Source organism: Pseudorasbora parva, chromosome 12 (assembly GCF_024679245.1).
Source record: "Pseudorasbora parva isolate DD20220531a chromosome 12, ASM2467924v1, whole genome shotgun sequence".
NCBI lineage: Eukaryota > Metazoa > Chordata > Actinopteri > Cypriniformes > Gobionidae > Pseudorasbora > Pseudorasbora parva.
In genome coordinates, this window is record NC_090183.1 from 3262501 (window position 1) to 3290067 (window position 27567).

Genomic DNA, 27567 nt, shown 5'->3' on the forward strand with positions numbered 1-27567 from the left:
TTCATATTTAAAGTAGTAACTTTTAATTGTAATAATATTTCATTTTGATTGTAATTTTGATCAAAATTAATGCAGCATTGGAAAGCAGAAGAGGCTTCTTTCAGAAATCTTTAAAATATTAAAATGATTCCAAACCTAACACGATATTTTCCTCAATATTTTGTTTTTTAAGCAGCTCAGGATGTCTGTCTTTTTGCAAAGTCTGACTCTTGTTTGTTTTGAGTAAAGCTAACTGTGAATAATTAAACCAAATGCATCTCTTCCCTTTCTGGAGTTGTGAGAGCCAAAGTAACGCTTTAAATATTTAAGCTTCAGCGATGCTTTGCCCACAGTTTCAAAACTCTTTGGATGCATGCAAAAATAATATGATGCTTGTACATGTTGTGCAACAGATGTCTTACTATAGTTTTAGAGGGAATGTTCAAAACCCCTTTGAATGATTCACCAATATGGTTTTCTGCCAGTGTCAGATAATATACACACAAAGCTGGCGGCACCATCATATTCAAAAGAGATTTGCATTTCCAGAGGGAAATAACAGCACTCACAGTGCAGCAGATGAACAGTGTCAAAGTTTTGGGGAACTTTTATGCTTTCGTTCTGCATCAGTATTTATCCTGAATGACATGAATATCCTTACCTGTGATTGAAGGCACGTGTGTGTGACATATAGTCTTATTGTACCGTATCTGGGTAAAATGCCTCCGTGTGACAAAAGTGCTGCATGATGGATGGCTGCGCTGGAACGATTTGATTGATGCGCTGGACCACTGACGGAAAGGTTATGTCACCGGGTTTGAACTCCGGCATTTTGACGTCCGAGCTGATTTGATCTGCATTGACTGACACTGCTCATCATCTCTAGATGAGTCACGGCATCCGATGCACAAAAACACATCGGGGTATTCTGGAATGCATTAGGAAGGGGATAGTTCAAGTCAACGTGTTTCTATTGCACTATAGTTTCGTTTTTTATCAGATTAAATAACTTTGCAATGCAACACGAGACGAGTTGATTTTCAAAGTATACAGTTGCGTATGGTTCAAATCAAAGCCTGGATTGTTATCATCCAGATCGCTGAGAAGTCTTTAATGATGGATCCCTTTGGAGAAAATGAATGGGAGAATTAGTTCTGGACCCAATACTGCTGTAAATGTGGACGCTGAACTTTTTAAATAAAGAACGAGAGACTAGAAAAAGCACCCCCTGTGTAAAGGATTCACTGAAGAAGATATGCCAGATATTAGGTATTTCATAGCTGCAAGCGCACATTGTCACATTATGAGAAGGCACGGGAGGAGAAATGGGGCGTTCTGGTCTATTTTAAACAGATTGGCTTTAAATATTCAAAATGAAAACGATTCTGCTTTTCCTCAGTGTTAAAGTGAATAAAATGGGATTAATATCTAATCCCCCTCTGCACGTGTTTAGTGCGCTTAGATTTTGAGATGATTTCAGCGCCGCCTCGATCCATCTGCAGTCGGTGGCTTTTGATGTCAGAAACTTCTGCTTTTTGATGTGTGCTTAAAGGAAGGATTCACCCCGGCATTACAATTCTGTCATTCATTCATTTACTTTATTTAAAAAAGTTTATCTTGCACTTTTAGTGGTGGGAATTTTTGTTGCCTTGCTATCCGATTCAAAATTAAACTCAATATATTCATAGATTTGATTCTAGTTCTAGTGTTGTGTTACTCTTCCTGTTTGACTACGGTAGACAGTTTGATCGGTCTAAATAGAAGAATTCAATCAAAACTGAATTAAATGTGAACCTTGATGAAATGTGAAGCAGATTTGACCTGTTTTAAATATACATGTTGAATTTGTTAGTGTATGTGCTATGGTAGCTGTTGATTTGGATTTGAACTGAAATAGATTCATTGGTTCCAAGGCTACAACTCGTTGAAGCAACAAGTTTTTTGGAGTAATCAACTTTAAAAATGTGTGTTTCTGCTGCAAATGATTAAGTTCTCAATGAGACTTGTTCTTGTTCTTGTTCTCAATGAGTTCGGTTAGTTTGGTTAGTTTGGTCCGGACCAAAAAACAAAAACAAACATATAGTCCTGGTCCGCTAAGCATTCACACTGGCATTTTTAACAGCGAACCTAAAGTTACCAAACCAAAGGCACAGGGAGACGCTCACAACCTGATTGGTCGGCTTATATGATGTAGGAGCTGCTTACCGAACATTCAGAACAACGCTGTGTGCTGGATTAAACACGGTCATTTTATGCGTGTACATATGGCATTATTTTTACCCGCTGAGAACTCATGAAGAGCTCATAAAATGTTCAAAACATTCAAAACAGCAGCAGGATTTCCTCCGTTTTGCAGAAAAGAGACGCCTTCTCTTAAGCAAAAGAGACAGCAGTTCTGTCGTCTGTACCGACTAATGGGCAACACGGGTCCTTTCATGAGAAGAACCAAATTTGCTTTTTGTGCGTTTCTTCTAGCATTTTCAAAACATGCTCGTCAAACCAAATATTGATTAGGCACTTCCTCTTTGCTCCACGTTTGCCCTCTAACGTACATTATTCATTTTGGATACACCGATCTTTCCGCGTCGTCAAATCAGCTGACTATGCGTCACATCTTGTGACATCACGTCCTGTTTCGTCCGTTTACATGTCTTTGGTCCGTGTTGTGTTCATATATCAATCGAACCGCACCAGAGTTCGTTTGGAAGCGGACCGAGACACATCTCTTCAGCGCTCTCGTTCCGCTTGTTTGGTGCGCACCAGGGTTCGGATGGCATCACATATGTTCAAATGAGCCGCACTAAACGAGCAATCGCACCAGGGTTCGTTTTAATCAAACCAAATATGACAAGTGTGAACGCACCCTTACTCAATTTTGTTTGTTGAGTTATTGTAAATAAAAAAATAAATAAAAAAAACTGATGCAAACTGTTTCATATTTTGTTGTTGTTGAGCCAACACATTGTAACTTTGAGTAGTACTGTGAAGTTAAAGAAGTGTAACACTGAAATTTGTGAATCGGTAGACGACTTGTGATTCTATTTTCCCCCTATTGCATCTACTCTAACAACAGCATTTACAGTAAAATCTGGAGTCTGGAGCACACTAGCAATAGTGACGGTTGCAGGATTATGCATAGTTGTCCTATAAAGCATCCTGGATGGGCACTGTTTAAGAGCGTCGTTGTCAAAGTGGATGAAAAATATCCCGTGTAAATCCTTACGGGACTTCCTCGAGGATCACGGTTGCGGGCCATTGACTTTTATGATACAACATTACATTTTTTCAGCCTTTAGTCAAATCTAAGCTCGTGTTCTTTATTTTTAGGTGGGCGAATGAAAAGTGAATCAAGTGTTGAGAGGAATAACTTTTCATGTGAAAACACTTTGGCTTTTATGGGCGCACTAAACGATTCATAATGCGGAGTGATTTGGGGGCGTCGGGTGCAAACGACTCTGACAGGGTTAAATAGAGGAGAAAGTGAGCGCGCTGGGCCGGCTGCTTTAGAGAAGCACAAATCTCCTTTACGACTGCAGCTCTTAAATAGCTGTCAGTCTCTCGTCTTGCATGAGCTAACCTCTTCTGGCCATCTGCTCCGTACGGAAGCCGTCTTCTTCGCCCTGGTGCCGCGGCTGGCAGCTTCAAACACACTTTGTTGACACCATTAAGTGGGTCATTCCTGTTATGCAGTGCCTTTTGAACTCTATAGCTTTTATGAAGTTGTGCGTGTTTTCATTTAGGGAAATATTTCTATAAAAACACTCTGGTCATGCCCGGAAACTTCAACTTTAATTATAACTGTACTAATGACTCACACGATAGGAAGAGCTAAAGACAGTCATTGAGTCATGAGGGTTTGATGTGAGGATGTCAAGTTAAATTATAGTATTATACTGATCTCTTTTTTAGAAGGATACAAACCAACTAATCCATCAGATCCATTGACGCTTACAGATGTTTTTGCTGTTGATTTCACACAGAAATAGTCACTTCCTGGAGGATGATTATAAAAGTAATTAAAATACAAGACTGAAAAAAAAAATTATAATAAAAATAATAATAATAATTATATATATATATATATATATACTGTTGTCAGAGCAACCGCTGTTGCTTTGGCCATTTGGTTCTCTATTTGGGCTTTTGTTTTTTAGTACAAAGCAGGAATTACTGGCTGAAATGGGCTCTTGAAGAAACATTGTAACGGGGCTCAATTACTTTAAGCACGTTCTTAAAACTCTGTCTGCAGTGCGTATGCGGTGCGTTTTGCGCTGCGTATGCGGTGCAGGAGCCGCACGCCCTGTTGTGCTTTCACATATGTTGCGTTTTCAGTCCGCAACCATTAACATGGGTACAGAAAAAATACACACCGCATAGGCTACGCACTGCAGACGGAGTTTGTGTGAAACGGGTGGAAGGTCTCATATCCGCGGCTATCTTTTTTCTTTAATCTTTTTTGCCATTTGAATAAGTTGGAAATGTCGGTCTAAATGCTGCGGGGATAGTTTGTGGGATAGTTTGTGGCTGTTTATTCTTTTTATCGTCTTGTTGTCGGCGTACATGAGTTGATTGACATGACATGAATTATTCCCGCTGCTGTACCATCATGTAGCAAATGCGACATACCGTTGTTTTTTAATCCATCACTCTTGCCAACACCATCATAGCTTACAGAGAATCCAAACGCCAGACCCGTTCACCATCACGCCAGACCCGTTGGTTATTGGAGGATCTTCTATTTCTGGTCTGTTAAACGCAATAGCCATTTTGCAACGAGCATTCAGTGTGTACTGAGTAAGCGAGCACCTCACTGAGCAGTCTAAAAAATATTAGTTGTTTGTTTTTTTCTCTTAGTCAGGGGCATTGCCTGTTACGTCGTTTTGGTTATTGGCTTCCTTGTTGAACACATAATTTTATATTTTACATACTTTTTTATTTTCCAAATCTAATTAATTAGACCAAGAACCGTTCGGTACATAATTCGTACCGCGTACCGAACCAAAAGCCTGGTACCGAACGGTTCAATACGAATACGCGTATCATTACACCCCTAATATATATATATATATATTATATATATATATATGGCGGCCATTTTAGTACAGTCAACTCATTGTCATGTTCAAGAAACCAATTTGAAGTGATTGGAGCTTTGTGACATGGTGCATTATCCTGCTGGAAGTAGCCATCAGAGGATGGGCACATGGTGGTCATAAAGGGATGGACATGGTCAGAAACAATGCTCAGGTAGGCCGTGGCATTTAAACGATGGCCACTTGGCACTAAGGGGCCTAAAGTGTGCCAAGAAAACATCCCCCACACCATTACACCACCACCACCAGCCTGCACAGTGGTAACAAGGCATGATGGATCCATGTTCTCATTCTGTTTACGCCAAATTCTGACTCTACCATCTGAATGTCTCAACAGAAATCGAGACTCATCAGACCAGGCAACATTTTTCCAGTCTTCAACTGTTTAATTTTAGTGAGCTTGTGCAAATTGTCGCCTCTTTTTCCTATTTGTAGTGGAGGTGAGTGGTACCCGGTGGGGTCTTCTGCTGTTGTAGCCCATCCGCCTCAAGGTTGTGTGTGTTGTGGCTTCACAAATGCTTTGCTGCATACCTCGGTTGTAACGAGTGGTTATTTCAGTCAAAGTTGCTCTTCTATCAGCTTGAATCAGTCGGCCCATTCTCCTCTGACCTCGAGCATCAACAAGGCATTTTCGCCCACAGGACTGCTGCATACTGGATGTTTTTCCCTTTTCACACCATTTTTTGTAAACCCTAGAAATGGTTGTGTGTGAAAATCCCAGTAACTGAGCAGATTGTGAAATACTCAGACGGGCCCGTCTGGCACCAACAACCATGCCACGCTCAGAATTGCTTAAATCTCCTTTCTTTCCCATTCTGACATTCAGTTTGGAGTTCAGGAGATTGTCTTGACCAGGACCACACCCCTAAATGCAGTAGAGCAACTGCCATGTGATTTGTTGATTGGACAATTGCATTAATGAGAAATTGAACTGGTGTTACTAATAATCCTTTAGGTGAGTTTATATATATATACTCTTTTAAAAGAGGTTGTGACTAAACCTCAAACTCCATAAAGGCAAACGTCTTAGTCTTTGCCGTCCAGTTGTAGCAAATATAGTCCTAGCCTACTGCTTTATATCTCCTGTGCATCGCACTTCATCTTTTGATCATGAGATTTTGATCATGAGATTTCAACAAGAAGAAAGCTGGTCGTCCATATAGCTATAATATACTGCCTCAAATGCGACTGTTCCAGCGACAGACAAAATATATCTGCCATTCGCTGGTCAAAAACATCATAACTCCATGTGAGCTTGATTTTCATCAAATGTTAATATTATAATGACATGTGCAAGTGTCTGACCATAGCTGTATAGAGACACATCAACTACAGCAACCGTGTTTCATTGATTACGAGGTATCTGCCCGACAGAGATATGTAAATGTGTTAGTATAAATCAGTTTCACATTAAATGTGAGTAGTATAATATCTAGTTTTAATATGCTATTTGAAGCAATGCATGTGCAATTTTTTATTTATTTTTTGTAGTGGTGTGCCATGGGATTTTTAACTTATCAAAACTGTGCCGTAGCAAAAAAGAGAGTTATACGACTAAATAATATAAGTTTAATATTTGATCCAATATATTAAGATATGACTGGTACATGTAAGTGCATTCCATAGCAGGGATGACTCGAGTGCATTTCTGCATAAATCTAACCAGGAGCGAGGGACGAGGATGCAGGAGCTTCCTACGCAGTCTTCCATAAGGCCAGGCGCATTAAATTTAATTTTACTTTAGAGGATCACATCCTCTCATATCTTTGCGTATGCATTTTTCATTGGCTATTTACAGTGCTTTTGGTATGGCAGAGCACTCATGCTTCTTTTGGCTCTTCTATGAACAGCTCCTCATCTCAAACCTTCTGGGTTGTAGATTTTCAAAGACATGACATCCGATAACAGATGACCTAGCAGGTTAATCTCACGGCAACCCTGAGGTAAGACTCTCGACTAGAGGTGTCCACTGTGGGTATCATATGAGAGAGATTATTGCTTGGTCTATATTTTATGATTGTGCCAATCTAGGCTTGTGTGTGTGTGTGTGTGTGTGTGTGTGTGTAGACACTAAAGAGGAAAACAAACCGGCCCGGCCTGCCCTACACAAGCCCTGCTTAATCCACATACACACACCCCATGTCGCTCTGCAAATATTAGCATGAGGTGGAGGAATCTGCGGGTGAAGGGGCACGTCTGCTGAACTCTGGTGCTGTACGCGTGATTGCTTCCTAGGGCTGCGTGCTCGCCGTGTCATAGAAACACTGGCCTGGTCAAGAGCGAATCACGCTGGGAAATTTCCGGGTCAGATTTCACCACAGTGTTTCATGTAAAGTCACTGAAATGCATGGATTCTCGTGGCTCATTGCATCATCTTCATTATTGTAATACAGTCACAAAAAACATCCTGCCCAGACTCATTTTTAATTAACCAGCATGCTAATTAAATCAGCTACTGACAATTGACTGATTAATGTGCTTAATTGTCATGGAAATAATGTCACGAAAGCAAAGAATGATGTAAGTACATATCATTTTCCATTTTGAGGCAAAATAAGACCCTGACATTTTTAAACACCCATATTTAATGTTTATTTTTTAAAAAAAATTAATGTATATGTATATGGATAAAAGCATCTGATAAATGCATAAATGTAAATATGTAGAGGTTAAAGGTGTGATTAAAAGTATTTATAATTCTTTATATTAGCAATTCAAATTTAGTTGAATATTTAGTTTGCATTTTAAACTATAGTTCAAATTCTAAAAACTAGTGGAAACTATAATTCTTGATATCAGTAATTGTATTTTCACTAGTGAAATGTCACCATAGGATGCCTTGCAAATTCATTCGTGATATCAACAATTGGATTGCTATTAGTAAAACATGTTTAATTATTGATATCATGTGAATGTGATTGTTAGAAAGAAAGCCATTTTAGTTATCTGAAATTATATTGATACTATGAATCGAATTCTTGATATCAGAAATACTAATTGTTGATATAAGGAATTGAAATGTTGATATCAAGAGTTCATATCCTGTCAATGAAAACAAATCAAAAAGTTTTGGTGAAATAGTTCATTAATAATTAGTAATATATATCTTAGTAGCATTTCTTTATGGATGCAACAATATCATAGATATGGATGAGTTCATAAAGAAATGCTAGGAGGCTTTTGCTTCTCTTTTTGTTTACACACACACACACACACACACACACACACACACACACACACACACACACACACACACACACACACACACACACACACACACACACACACACACACACACACACACACACACACACACACACCCTCTTCAAAGAAAAGTAATCTCAAATGTGTTTCTTTTAGAGTTCCAGAAGAGATCGCAACAATTTTCCATTTCTCAGGTTTGCCACTAAAGTCAGCAAGCGTCTCAACATGAACTATTTTGAAATATTTACTGTGAAATATTTTTCATCACATTTTTCGGAGGCCAAATTATGTCCTAAGTCTAGTTATTTTTCTTCTGAACAAAGAAAAAGCTACATTTAAGCAACATTATTGTCCTCTGTGATGCAGGATTGTTACCACATCTGTGCATGTATTTTTAACTTTTGTATTCTCTCTCACATTTGTTAGGCTATTTTAGAAGAACAGTAAAAAATAAATAATTAATAAAGGTTGCACATATTGAATTCCCAGCGCACTCTTGCAGGATGCTATATGTATGTGTATGTGTGTGTGTGTGTGTGTGTGTGTGTGTGTGTGTGTGCCTGTTTATGTGGTTTATGAGGACACAAATTTGTATAACAACATGGGTATTACACTGGTATTACACTATAAATGTGGTTTATGAGGACATATCAAATGTCCTCATAATTTAAATGGCCTTAAAAACATACTAAATGATGTTTTTTTGATCAAGTTAAAATGCAGAATGTTTCCTGTGATGGGTAGGTTTAGGGGCAGGGGCCGTGTAAGGGGATAGAAAATACGGTTTGTACATTATAAAAACCATTACGCCTATGGAGAGTCCCTGTAAACCACATAGACCAACATGTGTGTGTGTGTGTGTGTATGAGTGTGGTATGGGTTATATCTGTGAAGAGCTGGATCAAGGCCTACAAACATGCACTTTTCCCCTCTTCCATCTATTTCTAGAGCAATATTTGCACTTGGTAGAATACACAGAGAGCTCAAACACACTACTATTACTCTCCAGTGCGGACTTTTCCTTATCTCTGGCCTGAACCTTTTAATGTTTTGGAAACGTAGCCGAGCACCCTTACAAAAATGTAGTACCATGGTATTGGATGGTAATGTTTTATGTTAAACGATGCCATAGAATAACTGTTTTTGGTCACTTTCAGTATTATTAAAAATATATTATACAATTATTTTTTAATATATAATATAAAAATATTGGACCCACTTTATATTAGCTTACCTTTTTTTTATTAGACCCACTTAAGTACTATGTACTAACATTTTAATTAATCATTTGATACAATGCACTTATTGTGTACATACATGTTTTTACATTGTACTTACATTTTAAAATACCTGCATGTAATTATATCTGTAATAAATTTCTGTAGTTACATTTGTAATTACACAGTTGGCACTTCCCTTACACCTAACACATCCCTTAAACTGACCCACACCACCACACCTGTCCCTAACTCTACCCTTAAACTGACCCACACCACCACACCTGACCCTAACTCTACCCTTAAACTGACCCACACCACCACACCTGTCCCTAACTCTACCCTTAAACTGAACCACACCACCACACCTGTCCCTAACTCTACCCTTAAACTGAACCACACCACCACACCTGACCCTAACTCTACCCTTAAACTGAACCACACCACCACACCTGTCCCTAACTCTACCCTTAAACTGACCCACACCACCACACCTGTCTCTAACTCTACCCTTAAACTGACCCACACCACCACACCTGTCTCTAACTCTACCCTTAAACTGACCCACACCACCACACCTGTCCCTAACTCTATCCTTAAACTGACCCACACCACCACACCTGACCCTAACTCTACCCTTAAACTGACCCACACCGCCACACCTGTCCCTAACTCTACCCTTAAACTGACCAACACCACCACACCTGACCCTAACTCTACCCTTAAACTGACCCACACCACCACACCTGACCCTAACTCTACCCTTAAACTGACCCACACCACCACACCTGACCCTAACTCTACCCTTAAACTGATCCACACCACCACACCTGACCCTAACTCTACCCTTAAACTGATCCACACCACCACACCTGTCCCTAACTCTACCCTTAAACTGATCCACACCACCACACCTGACCCTAACTCTACCCTTAAACTGACCCACACCACCACACCTGACCCTAACTCTACCCTTAAACTGACCCACACCACCACACCTGTCCCTAACTCTACCCTTAAACTGACCCACACCACCACACCTGTCTCTAACTCTACCCTTAAACTGACCCACACCACCACACCTGACCCTAACTCTACCCTTAAACTGACCCACACCACCACACCTGTCCCTAACTCTACCCTTAAACTGACCCACACCACCACACCTGACCCTAACTCTACCCTTAAACTGACCCACACCACCACACCTGACCCTAACTCTACCCTTAAACTGACCCACACCACCACACCTGACCCTAACTCTACCCTTAAACTGACCCACACCACCACACCTGACCCTAACTCTACCCTTAAACTGACCCACACCTGTCCCTAACTCTACCCTTAAACTGACCCACACCACCACACCTGACCCTAACTCTACCCTTAAACTGACCCACACCACCACACCTGACCCTAACTCTACCCTTAAACTGACCCACACCACCACACCTGTCCCTAACTCTACCCTTAAACTGACCCACACCACCACACCTGACCCTAACTCTACCCTTAAACTGACCCACACCACCACACCTGTCCCTAACTCTACCCTTAAACTGACCCACACCACCACACCTGACCCTAACTCTACCCTTAAACTGACCCACACCACCACACCTGTCTCTAACTCTACCCTTAAACTGACCCACACCACCACACCTGACCCTAACTCTACCCTTAAACTGACCCACACCACCACACCTGACCCTAACTCTACCCTTAAACTGACCCACACCACCACACCTGTCCCTAACTCTACCCTTAAACTGACCCACACCACCACACCTGTCCCTAACTCTACCCTTAATCTGACCCACACCACCACACCTGACCCTAACTCTACCCTTAATCTGACCCACACCACCACACCTGACCCTAACTCTACCCTTAAACTGACCCACACCACCACACCTGACCCTAACTCTACCCTTAAACTGACCCACACCACCAAGAAAGATCAACAAACATGTCTGCGATGGGCTACATTGCTCCCTGCTACAAAAACACATTGTAAAAAGATGTTCCACTTGCCATAGTGCAGCATTCTCTACATTTGAGCTAGTAGTTCAGGTAATCCGTATATTCCTTAATCCCCATGTACTAAATGTAAAGTTACATTCAAACAATTTTAAGGCATGAATAAATAATTTCCACAGGACATTTTTTTTAAATGTCATTAACTGCATGGGGACTTATTAAATGTTCTTAATGGGACCATCAATGGCAATTGTTTTTTTAGAGTTCATATTAAAATCCATAAACCATATCTTGCACATTTTTGTTAAAGCATCAAGGCTGACCGTGGTTTTCTTCAGCCGATAGTGTAAATAGTTTCCAGTTCATGTAATCTAATTGTGTGTGTCTCAAACTTCTCAAGTGTGTTTTTTTCTTTTATGCATTCCCAGCAGTCACCGCAGGACGCATAAACCAAGATCTAATGACCTCTTAGTGAAGCCGAGGCTGTGCATTAATAAGAGACGATGCCAGAGCTCCTGTTTGAGTGTAAACACAATAAAATAGCATTTGCATTTATATAGTTTTTCACTAGTGGCATTACTAGACTGAGGGAGGGCCGTCAGACAGCTTCATGCTGATTATTACCTGTGGAAAATTAAGATAAGTAAGTAATCCCATGAAAGGAAATGGCTTCTGCATCTCAACTCCCAGTTAACAAGAGAAATGCTATCATACAGTCAGTTTTTAATGCAATGCAGACAGTTTTCAAAGTTATCCTAGAGCAGAGTCCGTGATCTTTTGAAGCGTGTTTTTTTCTTCTTCTGAAAATGGTTGGCAGTTATTTGTTGCACTGAATGGTGATACGCAAAGTCTGTTTTCTTGATATATACCAGCAAATCTTCCTCGCAGTAGCTTTGCCTCCGCAGCCCCATTAGGCAAAATAGAGAGCTATAAACAAAACTAAACTTGAAAGAGTGTCCGCGCACAGAAAATGGTAAATCTATAAGAATACCCGGCGAGTTTTATCTGAGCGTTTGATGTTTGCTTCTTTTCACGCCACAGTTCAGGCCACGAAACGGATGGTAGGTTAGAAAAAGCCAAAAGCTATCAGACAGATAGCGATCGAGGTGTTTGGCTTTGGTGAAAGTGGTTAGCTTTAATGATAAAACATTGTCCTTTTCTGTAAGCCCTCATGGGAGGCGGCTTTTGTGACTGAAGACAAACAAGATTTTGACACTTCCCGTTAATTAGCCTAATTAGCATAGGCCTATTATGTGGCCGGACAGTATCGTGACAGGCCTCCATGAGAGACTGCAACAATGACCTTTTGTGGACACCACCAGCTGTCACCAATTACCTGCAGAGCGATCGGCCCGAATAAAAGCACCGGAGCCGTCCTTGAGCGCCGTTTCTTCGCTACATGTACAGCCTTCGAGCAGGGAAGAGACTCTTAAAGGAATAATTAGAATGGCAATTTCAAATTCTGTCATCATTTACTCTCCTTGATGCTCCAGACCTGTGCAAAGCAAATAATGTCACAGTATAGAATGTTAAAGCGGTCATCAATTTGCCTTGATTTTTTGGCATGTAAGAGGTCTTTGACCCTTTAAAGACCCTCAGTGGTGAAAAAGTTGTTTGTGTGCCTAAGTTTGTTTGTGTGCCTATGTGGTGTTTTTAATATGCTTTAATAGTCATCACCATTGCTGAATATTTTTCTTTAAAACTGCAGTGAACCAAAGACAGTCTCAAAAACATAATTTGAAATCGTTGATGTTTCTGACGTCACAAACTACCGTGTAACCAATCACGTGACGAGGGGGGCGGGGCTTTAGCATATGATTATCTATTCTCTGAAGCAGGAGAGTCTCAAGTGAAGCAGGTCATATGCTATATGTTTCTGTTGATATAAAAAAATTAGTACATTTAGCAATATAGTTGGTGAATTATGATGTATATTATATTAGATGTGTATAGTGTGTATGATGAATATTACAATGTTGTGATGAACCATATGCCTTTCTCTACTGACGTTCTGATGTTTAAGCGTTTCTAAGGATGCCGATTTTTAGAAGGCAGACTGAGATGGCGAACGGGAACATGGTTTGAGTACCATTAGCAACACATTATTAGCTGTTTTATAACATAGTCAAAAGCAAAAGGATGATAATATATGATCATTGTACAGCGTTTAGTTCGGTAAAGTTGAGCGAGTGGATCAGGTAATCCGAACTGGTGTGAGTGAATGGAGGATTCATATTCATATATTCACATATACTAAATGACGCAAGAGTTTGTAGATTTAATCTTAAGCTATCTTAAGGCATAAAGACATTTTTTTTTTCACGGGAAAAAAAACTTTTAAATGTCATTTTGGTGATCAAAGCTGAGTTTAAAGGGATAAAACGGGATTTTGAAATATCCTGCAGTTTTAGAGCTTAAAATGTCTTCCTCATTACAAGCAAAGCATTTATTTAATATTATTACACTTGTTTTGATATGGATCTTTGACGTCACATGGGCAAAACATTTGCATATGCCCCGCCTACTGGCTTTCAATCACTTAACGGCTGACATTTGCCTACACTGGAGTAGAGACGAGTCCATTATAATCACTGGATACGTCTTCAGTTTCTGACATACTGCATGCAATTGCATCTGCTGACAACATTTCAGATGGAAGAGTGAAAGAGCGTTCGCTCTGATGCCTGCACTTATTAAAAAAATAATAATAATTCACTGATGATGTTACTCTACATGAAACTGGCATCTTATTTGGCCCCACTTTATATTAGGTGGCCTATGTACTTACATCAAAACATAAGTACCACGTACTTACTGTGTTCAAATTATATTGCAAAACACTTTTGCTGATATTGAGGTGGATACGGGTAGAGTTAGGCACAGGTGTGGTACAATATAAAAACATGTATGTACACAATAAGTGCATTGTATCAAATGATTCATTAAAATGTTAGTACATAGTAGTTAAGGCATCCTAATATAAAGTGGGTCCTCTTATTTTTGTCCACATTCAGATTTTTTCAGGGAATACCAATGAGATTTCAGTCAGGTATCACATCCATTCAGAAGACGTTCATGCTATTTTTATGTTCTTTTTGAAACTCGACGGACATGGTCACTATGAGTTATTGTTGCATAGAAAAGAGCTTTGTAGAGATTCCTCCAAAATTCTCCTTTTGTGTTCCACCGAAGAGAGAAAATTGTACTGGTTTGGAATGACATGAGGCTGAAAACTCCTCCTTTACACACTGTGTGCCTTATCTTTTTCCCATCTTCTTTTTCCAGGCTTGTCTTGCGAGAAGATTGCATTCTCCCCTCAGGAATAGGGTCCATTAAACTTTATGGGCTGCAGGCTCTGCTTTAGTTAAAACGTGTGACTAAATGTAAATATGTGCTTTATATCAGAGCCGGGAGGATGTTGAGATGCACACAATTGCCTCAGAAAATGCATTGAATAAATGTACTTAAAGAACAGCTAAATGCTCTAGAAATGCTAACAACTTGATGGCAATGAGGTCTGAAAATGTTGTTTTACTTGATGAAATGTTGTCAACGTAAGCCTCAACCTAACGATTGATGTGTTGAACACAGGTACATCGGTGATGAAGGTTATGGCCTCAGACGCTGATGACCCGACCTATGGAAGCAGCGCTCGGATCGTTTACAGCGTCCTGGACGGAGAGAGATTCTTTACTGTTGACCGACAAACCGGTAAGCACACACATTTTTTTTTGTTCTCTACATAATTATTTCTTATTGAAAGAGCACATATAATCATGCATATAATCAGACTTGTACATGTTATCCACAAATTGGATGCTACTTTGAACTGGTGCATTTGCATGCAACCATCATGATAGCGAGTGGTGCACGATGACTTCCTCTCACTCAGTTCAGAAAATGTAAAATCCAACATTTGTAATTGTTAGTTTTGTTTGTAAGACATCAGATGAATATGTTGGTCTTACTCTTATCTATAATCTAGTGTGCTCCAAAACAATGAGAAGAATTCCCATCTAGAAGATATAAGCATTCAAGCTCCCGCCCCTACATTATAGCATCATAACAGACGCTAAAGCTGCGGCTGCAATCGGTCACTTGTTCACATGTTTACTGCTTTCATCATGGTGAAAGGCACATAGTGCACTATTAGGATAGGATGGGGAGTGATGAGACAGTGTACATATGATTTCCATTGGAACGATTTAAGTCTGGTTTCAGGTTAATGTCCAGTGAATCGAGTCAGGTCCAGAGACATGACGGCACAGAGCGGATCATGCGATTGAGTCGGTGCAGATCAGAAAACGGGTTCATTTGGATTCTGCACAGAATGCTTTATTTTAAAAAGATATGGATGAAATCAGGAGAAGAAATGGTTAGAGGTTAGGAGGAAAGCACAACGGCTCTGGATGAGCTGATATAAAAATTGTCTTTTTAAAAAATGGGGAGGAGCTGTTCGATATCCCTTTGGTCGGGACATATCCAGAGATCCAAGAAATGTAGCACATTTACCGTTGAGTGAAATTTTGTTGTTAGTAGAAATACAGAGTGCAACAGGTTTCAGGAAGTAAAATCCTATTCATTCGCTCTATATAGCATTGATGTATTAAATGCATTCTAAAAAAATCTTGGTTGTTTCAACCATTGTTTGGGTCAAATATGAACAAACCCAACCGTCAAACATTTAATGCAAAACTTAATTCAAACATTTAAACCAACGTTTGACCCAGACATGGGTTGAAACAACCAAGTGGTTTTTGGACTGTGAGCGATGACATTTGCAGGTCATATGATTTGAGTTTATTTTTATTTTTTTAAACTGTTGAATAGGAATTATTTTATTTTATTTTATTTTATTTTATTTTATTTTATTTTATTTTATTTTATTTTATTTTATTTTATTTTATTTTATTTTATTTTATTTTATTTTATTTTATTTTATTTTATTTTATTTTATTTTATTCATGTATTTATTTATTTTTTAGAAGAATTGTTTCATTCATTATGGAGAAAGTAAAGAAACAAATCTTGATATTTGCAATATATATGTTTTTACTGTCACTTTTGATTAGTTTAATGCATCCTTGCTAAGAGACTGAAAACTTTTGAAAATGAGTCTCTAAAATGCACCTTCTTAACTGGTCACACCAAGGAACGCTAATTATAACTAAGTATAAATATTTTTACAATTTAAAATAACTATTTTCTATTTGAATATATTTTAAAGTCTAATGTATTTTAATATTTACTGCTCTTTTAATGCATTTAATGCATCCTTGCTGAATAATTAATAATTATAAATATATTTAAAAAATCATATAGACCACAAATCTTTGAACAGTATCGTGTTTTACACCTTTTCATTTATTATAAATGAGTGTGTTTTGAATGCTATGAAAAATATTTGCAGTTCCCTTGCATTAAATAATTATAACGAGTATAGCACCAGGATGTTTTTTTTCTGCTGGCGTGAGGTTTTAGTTGAGCTATGCAGCAGCAGTGTAAGTAAACATGAACCGGCCGCCTTCAGACAGAGCCGTCATCGCTGCAATCTCCCGGGAATATCTCAGCCTTTGTTGCCTGCGTCCGTCCCCTGGGGAACTAGCACTAAACTTTTAATGATTTCTTTTTCTGGCCGGCGGGCACGAGACCTGGGAGCACCGGATGATAAATGGCTTGGCTTGTGCCACGTTAGCCGCTGGACTTTCTGCACGCTCCTTCCTTCTGATCTGAGAACAGTGAGATGAGCTGGAAGTAGATGAGCTGCGTGTTTCGCCCGTGACCTCGTTTGTTTCTCTGAACCTCCAGAAAGCCAACGTTAATCCCTGGACGGGGCTTTTAGTCTTTGACACGGGATATATGAAAAGGCTAGTTGAGGAGTTTGATATTAATATCAGTTTATTAGATCCAGAGCGTTAGCGTGTTGGTTTTGAACTGCGGGTTCTCATCTCATGTTCTTCAAATGTTCAAACCGTTTGATGATATTCTCATTTGCTTCTGCAATTTTCTCAAATGAGAGGAGCTTTTCAACCTCGAGCCGCCCTGAAATGATCAGGATATGGAAAAGATCTACACACTGCATGAGGATTTCCTTTGAGCAGTTTTCAATCAGAAACCACTATTCGTTTGTACAAATAATTACAAAGCAATGGCATGTGATGCATTGGGCCCTATCACACACCCGGTGCAGTGCGACGTCAGGCACGACATAAGTGTTTTTTACTAGTTTCAGCCAGACGGCGTTATGACCAGCTCCACGTTGTTTAAATATCAAATGCACTGACACATCTGTTCACCCATGGGCGTCTGGTCTGAACACCAGGGGCCGGTTGCATAAGATAGATAGATAGATAGATAGATAGATAGATAGATAGATAGATAGATAGATAGATAGACAGACAGACAGACAGACAGACAGACAGACAGACAGACAGACAGACAGACAGACAGACAGACAGACAGACAGATAGATAGATAGATAGATAGATAGATAGATAGATAGATAGATAGATAGATAGATAGATAGATAGATAGATAGATAGATAGATAGATAGATAGATAGATAGATAGATAGATAGATAGATATCGATGGATGGATGGATGGATGGATGGATGGATGGATGGATGGATGGATGGATGGATGGATGGATGGATGGATAGACAGACAGATAGACAGACAGATAGATAGACAGATAGATAGACAGACAGATAGATAGACAGATAGATAGATAGATAGATAGATAGATAGATAGATAGACAGACAGACAGACAGACAGACAGACAGACAGACAGACAGATAGATAGATAGATAGATAGATAGATAGATAGATAGATAGATAGATAGATAGATAGATAGATAGATAGATAGATAGATAGATAGATAGATAGATAGATAGATAGATAGATAGATAGATAGATAGATAGATAGATAGATAGATAGATAGATAGATAGATAGATAGATAGATACTTTTAGTCTTAAACCACTTAGACAAGTCTTAAAAGTAACTCATCCAATTTTTTTCTTTAAGACTGATCCTAACTTTTTAAAATCAGTTACATAAAACGGTAGATCGGTTCAATTTGAATTAGAAAAGTAAGACTGATTAAATTTTGACTAATTGGTAGTTGGACAAACCACCGACCACTGACTGACCACTGACCGACACAAACCTGCTCTAAAGCTCAGTATTTTTTGTGTTATTTAAAGGGTGCATTAGTAAGATGCGCCTAGGAGGGTGCACAATGCACGTACACTCTGATTATTACACACACATTTAAATATTAAAAATAAAAGGATTGCAATGTAAAATATTATTTTTGTGTACTTGTATCAGACTTACCTGTCTGCAGTGATGAATGACATTGGCTACCTACTTAACTAATTGTGGCAACACACACATGTATTTAAACTGATTTGTCAGGTTGAGTGTGTCTATATTTCGCCATGTAAATAGCAAATCCGCCGTGGTGTGAGCACAGCTGGCTTTTAAAGGGAACGAGACTCCAATGGCTTCAGACCGTGCGCTCAGATCGTTAAAATAGGGCACACTGAATTAAATGTGAAATTTTGAAGTAGACTGCAATATACTCCAATAATATGTTTCATTTACATGTTTGACAAATAATTTTTACAGTGCATGAGTTTCAGTAATATTTCCCAGATGTGTTCCAGAAGAAAACACATGAATGAGACTATTATTGAGACAAAGTAAGAATAGAGCTGTAAAATGAATCTGGATAGCAGCCCGTGGAAGAATTTGATGAGAAATATGCCATATCTCTGAATTCGTCTTCATTCTGTTGACATTGTTGTGGATCTAGAGGAGATGTGTGTGAGGAGAAACATCCGGGAAGCGGCAGACTTCAGCGACGCTCTCCATTTGATCTCATTGTTCTTTAGGAGAAACAGTTGAGATATTAAGGCGATCTCATTTGTGTTTGTCCCACTCTATGCCCATAATCTACCCAGGAACTCAATGTTTCCTGTAAAAGTCTTCCAGATGGAGTGCTTTGAATCGGCACAACTTCAGACTGTACTTGTAATGGATATGACCTCAGGTCAGCAGCTTTATGTGGTTGAAGAGAGCGAGAGGGAGAGAGGTGAATTGTGGCTTCCTCTGTGCTCCGGCCGCTTAAAAGCAGCACACGTATCTTTAGCAGCGAGCTCTTTGCACAGATGTATTCTGCCACACAAACATTGCCGATGGCTAGCGGTTCCTCACAGGGAATGCAGAGCTCCACAGCGGTGTGACTATAGAGGAGAGAGCAAAAGAAATGCAGATAGAGACAAAGAACACAAAGAAACTGACACAGACAGCCAGGCGAGCGTTTGTTTGTTACACAAACCCACAAGGACTGCCATGGCTTATGTTTTTGTTTTTTTCCCCAAGTAGGTTTTTGACTACAGAAACACAGAGCATTTTATTGTCTTATGTTCAGAATGCTTCAGAATACTGCTGTTTGGAGCGTGGAAACAATTGGGGTCATATTTCACCCCATTGTATCATTTAATTTGTTTTTTTTAAACCATTAACATACCCCCAACCCCCCATTGTGACATTATTTTCTAGAAAATTCAGGCACATTTCATTCCAAATACACGTCTGGATTTTTTTTTTTTTTTTTTTAATAATAATAATATTTTTTCCCCAAAAAATAATTACTATATTGCAAACATCATTTTGTCATTATTGTAAATAATAATAATAAATAATACATATTATTCTTATAATATTATTATGAGAGTAGGCAATACATAATATTTAGATACATACTCTAAAAATCATGTATACATAATGGCAAAATGTATTGCTTTATTTTAATATTGTATTATATTGTATATTGTGTACAGAAGCAAACACAATTTTCAAAAAAAAAAAAAAAATATATATATATATATATATATGTGATGAATCTTTCTGACAGTCATAATCTAAAACTGAAGATTCATTTTTCATATATGCAATCATATATCATCAATCAAATCTTCAATCATCTTATCATATATCATATCAATATCATATCTCATATCTCATATCATGTCAAATCATGGGTTTTGTGAGAATAACTCTTTTAGATACCACATTGATGAATGCCTGCGAATGAATGTAAACCCAGTTTGTGTTAGCTGTACATCGTTGAAACTCTTGGAGCACTAGCTTTTCTCCTGCCGTAGGAACGCTGGTCCTGGAATCAAGATATTTTGGGAGTGAAAGAAAGACAATGGCACTGTGCTACCCTGAAGGACTGCAATTATCCTTTGTTGCCATGGCATTGGTTAGACACAGGCATGGAAATTATGAGAATGGTAAAGGACACACGCCAGCCTGACACTCCTGCTGCGTCGGTCCGTTTATTCGTTTCAGATCGTCGAAAAAGATCACAAATCACGTTTTTTCCCAGAGAATGGTGGCAAAAGATAAGCACAAACATCACAACCTGTTGCGTATAACCTTTCCTGGCTCTCTCTCTTCTGTCCTGATGTCACAGGAGCTCGACTGGATGCGGTGAATTTGACACGAAATGTGACAAGCCAGTAAAAATCACTGTCAGTCAAACCGCAGGATTCGCGTGCAGATGTTACAGTACAGATGAGAGAAAGATTTCATCAGCCAGTGTCTTACATCTACATTAAAGAGCGGCCGAAATCAGCATCAAAGCGCTGGGTTTCATTCTATCAGTCAGTTGTTGATAAGAGTAGCTGTTATATCTGCACGAATCTGTAATTATTTCTGCACAGAGCCACCCGTGAGACACGCAGGCCGACGGACATTACTGCACACTTTTTTAGTTAACAGTTATTATAGTTTTTTCAGACAGTGTTGTCTCTTTACAGAATATTTGTTTTTTTTAAATCTCATATAGCTAAAACATATTTTATTAAAATATTTTGAGTTATTATATCTGAGTAATTTTGCTATGTACTTTTGTCATTTTTATTATATTTAAAAAAAAATATTTCTATTTAGCTTCATTTTTAATTCAATTTTAGTAATTTTAGTACTTCTACTTAAACTTATTTTATTTCAATTAGTTGTTAAGGCAATTTTTCTAATATAATACAATTTAAATAATTATTATATATAAATCGTATTTACATGTAAATCATTTCATTCAATCATTTTTATATAAAATATATGTAATATATTATTATAATTGTTGTTGTTTTAGTTTATATGCACTATATTATATTATATCATATATCAAAACATATATTAAATCGTAAATCATATTATATATCATATCATATCATAGCATATATCATATCATATCATATCATATCAGTCATACCGTATCGTATCGTATCGTATCGTATCATATCAATCATATATCATATCGTATTGTATCGTATCGTATCATATCAGTCATATCGTATCGTATTGTATCGTATCGTATCGTATCGTATCGTATCATGTCATGTCATTTATTTTTATTTATTTATCTATTTAACAGGGACAATGCATACAGACATAACTACAATACAAGTACTGCAAAGATCATATATTAATCTTTATAGAAAAGTTTCTTATTTGCATTAGTTTAGTGTTATTAAAATATTATTATAGCATTTATTAGTCATTTTTTATCTTTTTGAATTCATTTTTCAACTTTTCATTTTAGTTTCAGCTTTGGTAATTTTACACACTTCTGTCACACTTCTTTTATATATTTTTGAATATTTTAATAATTAAAATGCATAAATCTCGAAAAGGCCTATCATTTTTTTGAGTGCTTTATTTGTTTATTTAATGTTTAGGTAATACTTCAATTATTTTAGTTAGTTCCCAAGGCTACATTTCTATGTTTTGACTTTTTAAAAGCTAATTATTGTTAGTTATTAAATAGCGTCACAATTTTCTTGTTGAACGTTAATCAGTGGTTAAAGGCGCAGTAAGCGATTTCTGAGAATATGCTGTTGATATTTGAAATCACTGAACTGTACTTTAACTGCATTACAGTTTCATTAAACTGAAGTTAATGCCAAAAGCAAAAGAAGAACAACTAGAGGCTTTAAGCATGTAACGATGCTTGTGTGACCTTTATCACCCATCAATCCACCCTCAATCTCTCTCTCTCTCTCTCTCTCTCTCTCTCTCTCTCTCTCTCTCTCTCTCTCTCTCTCTCTCTCTCTCTCTCTCTCTCTCTCTCTCTCTCTCTCTCTCTCTCTCTCTCTCTCTCTCTCTCTCTCTCTCTCTCTCTCTCTCTCTCTCTCTCCTTTCCTTTGGCTTCAGGAGTGATCCGGACAGCTGTGGCGGATCTCGATCGGGAGACGCAAGACCGTTATGAGCTGGTTGTCAAGGCAACGGATATGGCAGGCCAAATGGGTGGTCTCTCTGGTTCTACCACCGTGACCATAGTGATCACAGATGTTAATGACAACCCTCCACGTTTCCCTCAAAGTGAGTGTGCATTATGTCTGACGTGCTCTTTGGCTTGACTTTGTGTCTCAGCGCAGCCGTCTGTCAGATTTTATGATGGATGTGAGAGAAATGGCCTTTACATTTTAAAGTTATAATTTCCAGGCCTACAAAAAAATAGGGATAAAAATATTTGTAACAATTTACAATCATTTGTTAACATTAGTTAATGCATTAGCTTTGATAAACTAACAATATATTTGAGCAATGTATATTTTTAAATAATTAATTCATTGTTAATGTTTGTTAATATATATATATATATATATATATATATATATATATATATATATATATATATATATATATATATATATAATATTTTTTATTTCTTATGAATATTTGATTTCATTTTCTGTGTAAAGCACTTTGAATTACTACGGTGTATGAAATGTCCTGTATAAATGAACTTGCCTTGCCTTGATTCACTGGAAAAGATCCAACTCAAATGAACAATTTGTTCACAAATCAGACATGAACGTACCATAACTAAAGTAGTGAATAACACATAAAGCAAGTGACTTCAGAGAAATACAGTGTATAATTGCTATTTTGACACTTTTAAAAACACTTTGGAGCTTGACGGTCCCAGTTACCATTTGCTATACATTGAAAAGAGTCACTAAGAGCATCTTTGTGAAGATGAGTCAATGATAACAGGAGTTTTGAGGTTCGTATTTCTTCAACTGACCCACTCTGATTGAAAACCAATGGCTTCTTTGTTGCTGTAAATGGCTGTCAGTGTGAACGCCACTAAAGCTCTGCTGTCAGTTGTGAAGGTCTATCAAACGTCCTGTCAGTCTGAGCCTGTCTGTCAGTCGTATGTGTTCGGTCATAGCCATTCAAGCCCCGGAACAAATAAAACCAGCTGAAATAACTGGATTAGCAGGCTTTGATTAGAAATATAGCTTGTTGATTTTGTACTACTGTATATAGGCTATTACATTTTTTAAATATATTTGTTACTTGATGTACCTGAACATACACCAATTAGGCATAACATTATGACTGTCTTTCTAATATTGTGTTGGTCCCCCTTTTGCTGCCAAAACTGTAAATCCATGGCCATCCACATGATTCCTCAAACCAGGCCACCTTCTTCCATTGCTCCGTGGTCCAGTTCTGATGCTCACGTGCCACTGTTGGTGCTTTCGGCGGGGTCAGGGGTCAGCATGGGCATCCTGACTGGTCAGCGGCTATGCCGCCCCATACCCAACAAACTGAGCAGCTCTGTGTATTCTGACAGCTTTCTATCAGAACCAGCATTAACTTCTGGAGCAGTTTGAGCTCCAGTAGCTCGTCTGTTTGATCGGACCCCACGGGCCAGCCTTCGCTCCCCACGTGCATCAATGAGCCTTGGCCGCCCATGACCCTGTGGCCGGTTCTCCACTGTTCCTTCCTTGGAGCACTTTTGATAGATACTGACCACTGCAGACCGGGAACAGCCCACAAGAGCTGCAGTTTTGGAGATGCTCTGACCCAGTCGTCTACACGTCACAATTTGGCCCTTGTCAAACTCGTTTAAATCCTTACACTTGCCCATTTTTCCTGCTTCTAACACATCAACTTTGAGGACAGAATGTTCACTTGCTGCCTAATATATCCCGGCCACTAACAGGAGCCGTGATGGAGAGATCATCAGTGTTATTCACTTCACCTGTCAGTGGACATAATGTTATGCCTGATCGGTGTACACTACTGTTCAAAAGTTTGGGGCTTTCGGTAAGAATCATATATAATGATGTTACATTTTCAAAAGGTATATTATAAATATACATGACAACTGACAGATAGTATAGGTTCTAGTCAGTGTGCTTGACTTATCCTGTATGTGGTGTGGCTCTGAATAGAGAGGTTTGTAATACACATCACAGACTCAGACAAATAAAAAGCACTTTGTCTCATTGCTCACATCAGAGCCGACCATGTGGGCAACACTTTAATACATTCCATGTCTGGAAGCAAGACTGTGTGTGTGTGTGTGTGTGTGTGTGTGTGTGTGTGTGTGTGTGTGTGTGTGTGTGTGTGCGCGCATGTGTGTGCGTGTGTGTGTGTGTGTGTGTTATAAACCATATAAAGAGCAATGAAACACATTCGGGTATTATTTCCATTTTCTGCCATTCTTCCGCTCTCCATTTCCATTTCCTCCAGAGGAAAAGCAGCATTAGCTTTATTACAGCACAGAGACTCACTGTAATACCGTCTCACATGCCCTGATGTCTGTTTTTCTCCGTATCTCAATGCCTCTCTCCTCTTTTTTCCTCTCTCATTCTCCACAAAAGCCTCATTTATGCCAGTTTTGCTACAACATCTAATTCATTAAGCTGCTTTTTCAAACTGAGATCTTTATACTCTGCCATGACACACACTGCACTCAAACATATTACATATGGATATTATGTACGGCCAGGATGCTTATTAAAGTGAGGTTTGACATTGTGTTGTGTTCTTAGAAATGCTGTTAAAACAGCTTCAGAGTAAATACAGCTCAACAGTGACTTCAGGGTGTAAAGCACACATTCATTTTCCACAGAGAGCATTGGTTCTTAAAGATTGCATATATATATATATATATATATATATATATATATATATATATATATATATATATATATATATGAGATTCAGTGATAATATTTGCACTCTAAAGCAACATTTAAAAAAGCATCATGGACAAACCCAACCGTTGTGTTAAAAATTCAATTAAAAAATCTAACTCAACAGTTGGGTTTGTCCATATTTGACCCAAATGTGTGTGCTTTTCACAAATAATATGTTTTTTTTTTTAGAGATAAACTATAACATTTATTCAACAAGGATGCACTAAATTGATTAAAAGTTATAACGACATTTATAATGTTACAAAAGATTTATATTTCAAATAAATGCTGTATATTCATCAAAGAATCCTGAAACAAAAATATCACACTTTCCACAAATATACAGAAGCAGCTCAACAGTTTTCAACATTAATAATAATCATAAATATTTCCTCATATCAGAATTTTCTGAATTTCTGGAGGATCATGTGACACTGAATACTTTTCAGCTTTAGATCACAGGAATAAATTACATTTTACAAAATATCCAAATAGAAAACAGCTGATTTAAAGTATAATAATATTACATTTTTAGTAGACTAGGTAAACCCAGCCCGATCTGTCTGCGATTTGATTTCGCCCTGCAGCTCAAGCTGGAAACCTTTAGATATTTCTATTGTGCTTATGTTTCAAATTTGCAAGGACCAATCACAAATAGATCATTGGTCGGATTGGTTTAAGGACTATCCAATATCTTTCAGTCATTTGAACTATGCTCGTTGATCACGCCTCTTGTGCAGTAAAAAATACAGAGCAGACTCCACAGACCAATGTTCAGTCTGAAAAGATTGAGCTTGGTCTGGGGATAGCCAGACTACATCTTTACAGTATTTGCTGTATTTATTTATTTTTTTTAAATAAATGCAGCCTTTTAACTATGCACTGTTATATTGGTGCTTGTAAATCAAAAATTATATACTTTATATACATGAGGTTATATATATACATATACTTTGAAATTAAAAATTAAATTATGACCAAATAGTATTTTTATTATTATATTTTATTAAATAAATATCATCAAAGATTTTTTTGTGTTCTGTTTTTCCCAGTCCTAATATGCATGCATTCTCATCATGAATGGAGCAGATATGAAAGTTGCGCCTTCTCTTTCCCTCACAGAGATGTATCAGTTTTCAGTCTCTGAGGGTGCGGCCGTTGGGACGCCGCTTGGCCGGGTGATCGCAACAGATGCAGACATGGGCGAGAATACGGATATGAGTTACCTGATCAAAGACGAGGAGGGGGGAGAGCTGTTCAGAGTCTCGACCGACGGAGACACACAAGAGGCCGTCATCACCATCAAAAAGGTAGATAGAAGACCTCTCAGTTGGTTCATTTCACGCTCGTGCTCTGAAGGTCGTCCTGCACTTCACATGTGCCCGTGTCCTGTGTGTGTGTGTGTGTGTGTGTGTTCATTCTGCTCTTCAATGCTTTATAACATCAAACAGTGACTCAACACAACAGCAGAGCTGTTTACTCTTCAATCTAACTCTGAACAGTATTAAAATGATTGTTTTTCTTCAACCCTATAAGAAAAATAATAATAGTCCGAAAAATCTGTAACACATTCGCTTGCACATTGGTTGATTAGTACTTATAAAGCACACATCAATGCCTTATTCTGCATGACCATATTCTATATCCCCTAATCCTAAACTTATCAACTACCTAAACTAACTATTAATATGCAGTAAATTAGGAGCTTATTGAGGCAAAATACAATTAAATAGTGAATATGTGTTCCCCTCTCTTTTTTTTTTTTTATATATATATTTTTTTGTATGGAATTATTTAAGCTTTAGACAAAATCTTTAATGAAAAGTAAAACAAAAGTGCATATGCGTGTTATGTTTTGTATCATACTTGATACATCGGGCTTTTATGGCTCAAATATGATAACAAAAATATTGAGCTCTTAATATATATGGTCTATATTATATAATTATGATTTTATTCAGAGGCCCAAACTGAGCAAAAATATGCAGTTTGGTGCAGATGGTGATTCTTATGTGGCCAAAGAAGAAATTCTGCTAGCTTGTAAATGAATTTGTTTTTTATAACAAATTACTTACA

At 38.0% G+C, this 27567-nt stretch overlaps 1 protein-coding gene across 2 annotated transcripts in view; it reads left to right on the top strand.

Moving 5' to 3' along the window:
* Positions 1 to 27567, top strand: part of LOC137093828 (cadherin-22-like) — a 247716-nt gene that overhangs the window by 146283 nt on the left and 73866 nt on the right. For both annotated transcript variants that reach the window (XM_067458760.1, XM_067458761.1), the window contains 3 exons: positions 15065 to 15184; positions 22706 to 22873; positions 26614 to 26801. In XM_067458760.1, coding sequence (XP_067314861.1) covers positions 15065 to 15184; positions 22706 to 22873; positions 26614 to 26801 — 476 coding nt within the window. The remainder of the gene's footprint in view (positions 1 to 15064; positions 15185 to 22705; positions 22874 to 26613; positions 26802 to 27567) is intronic.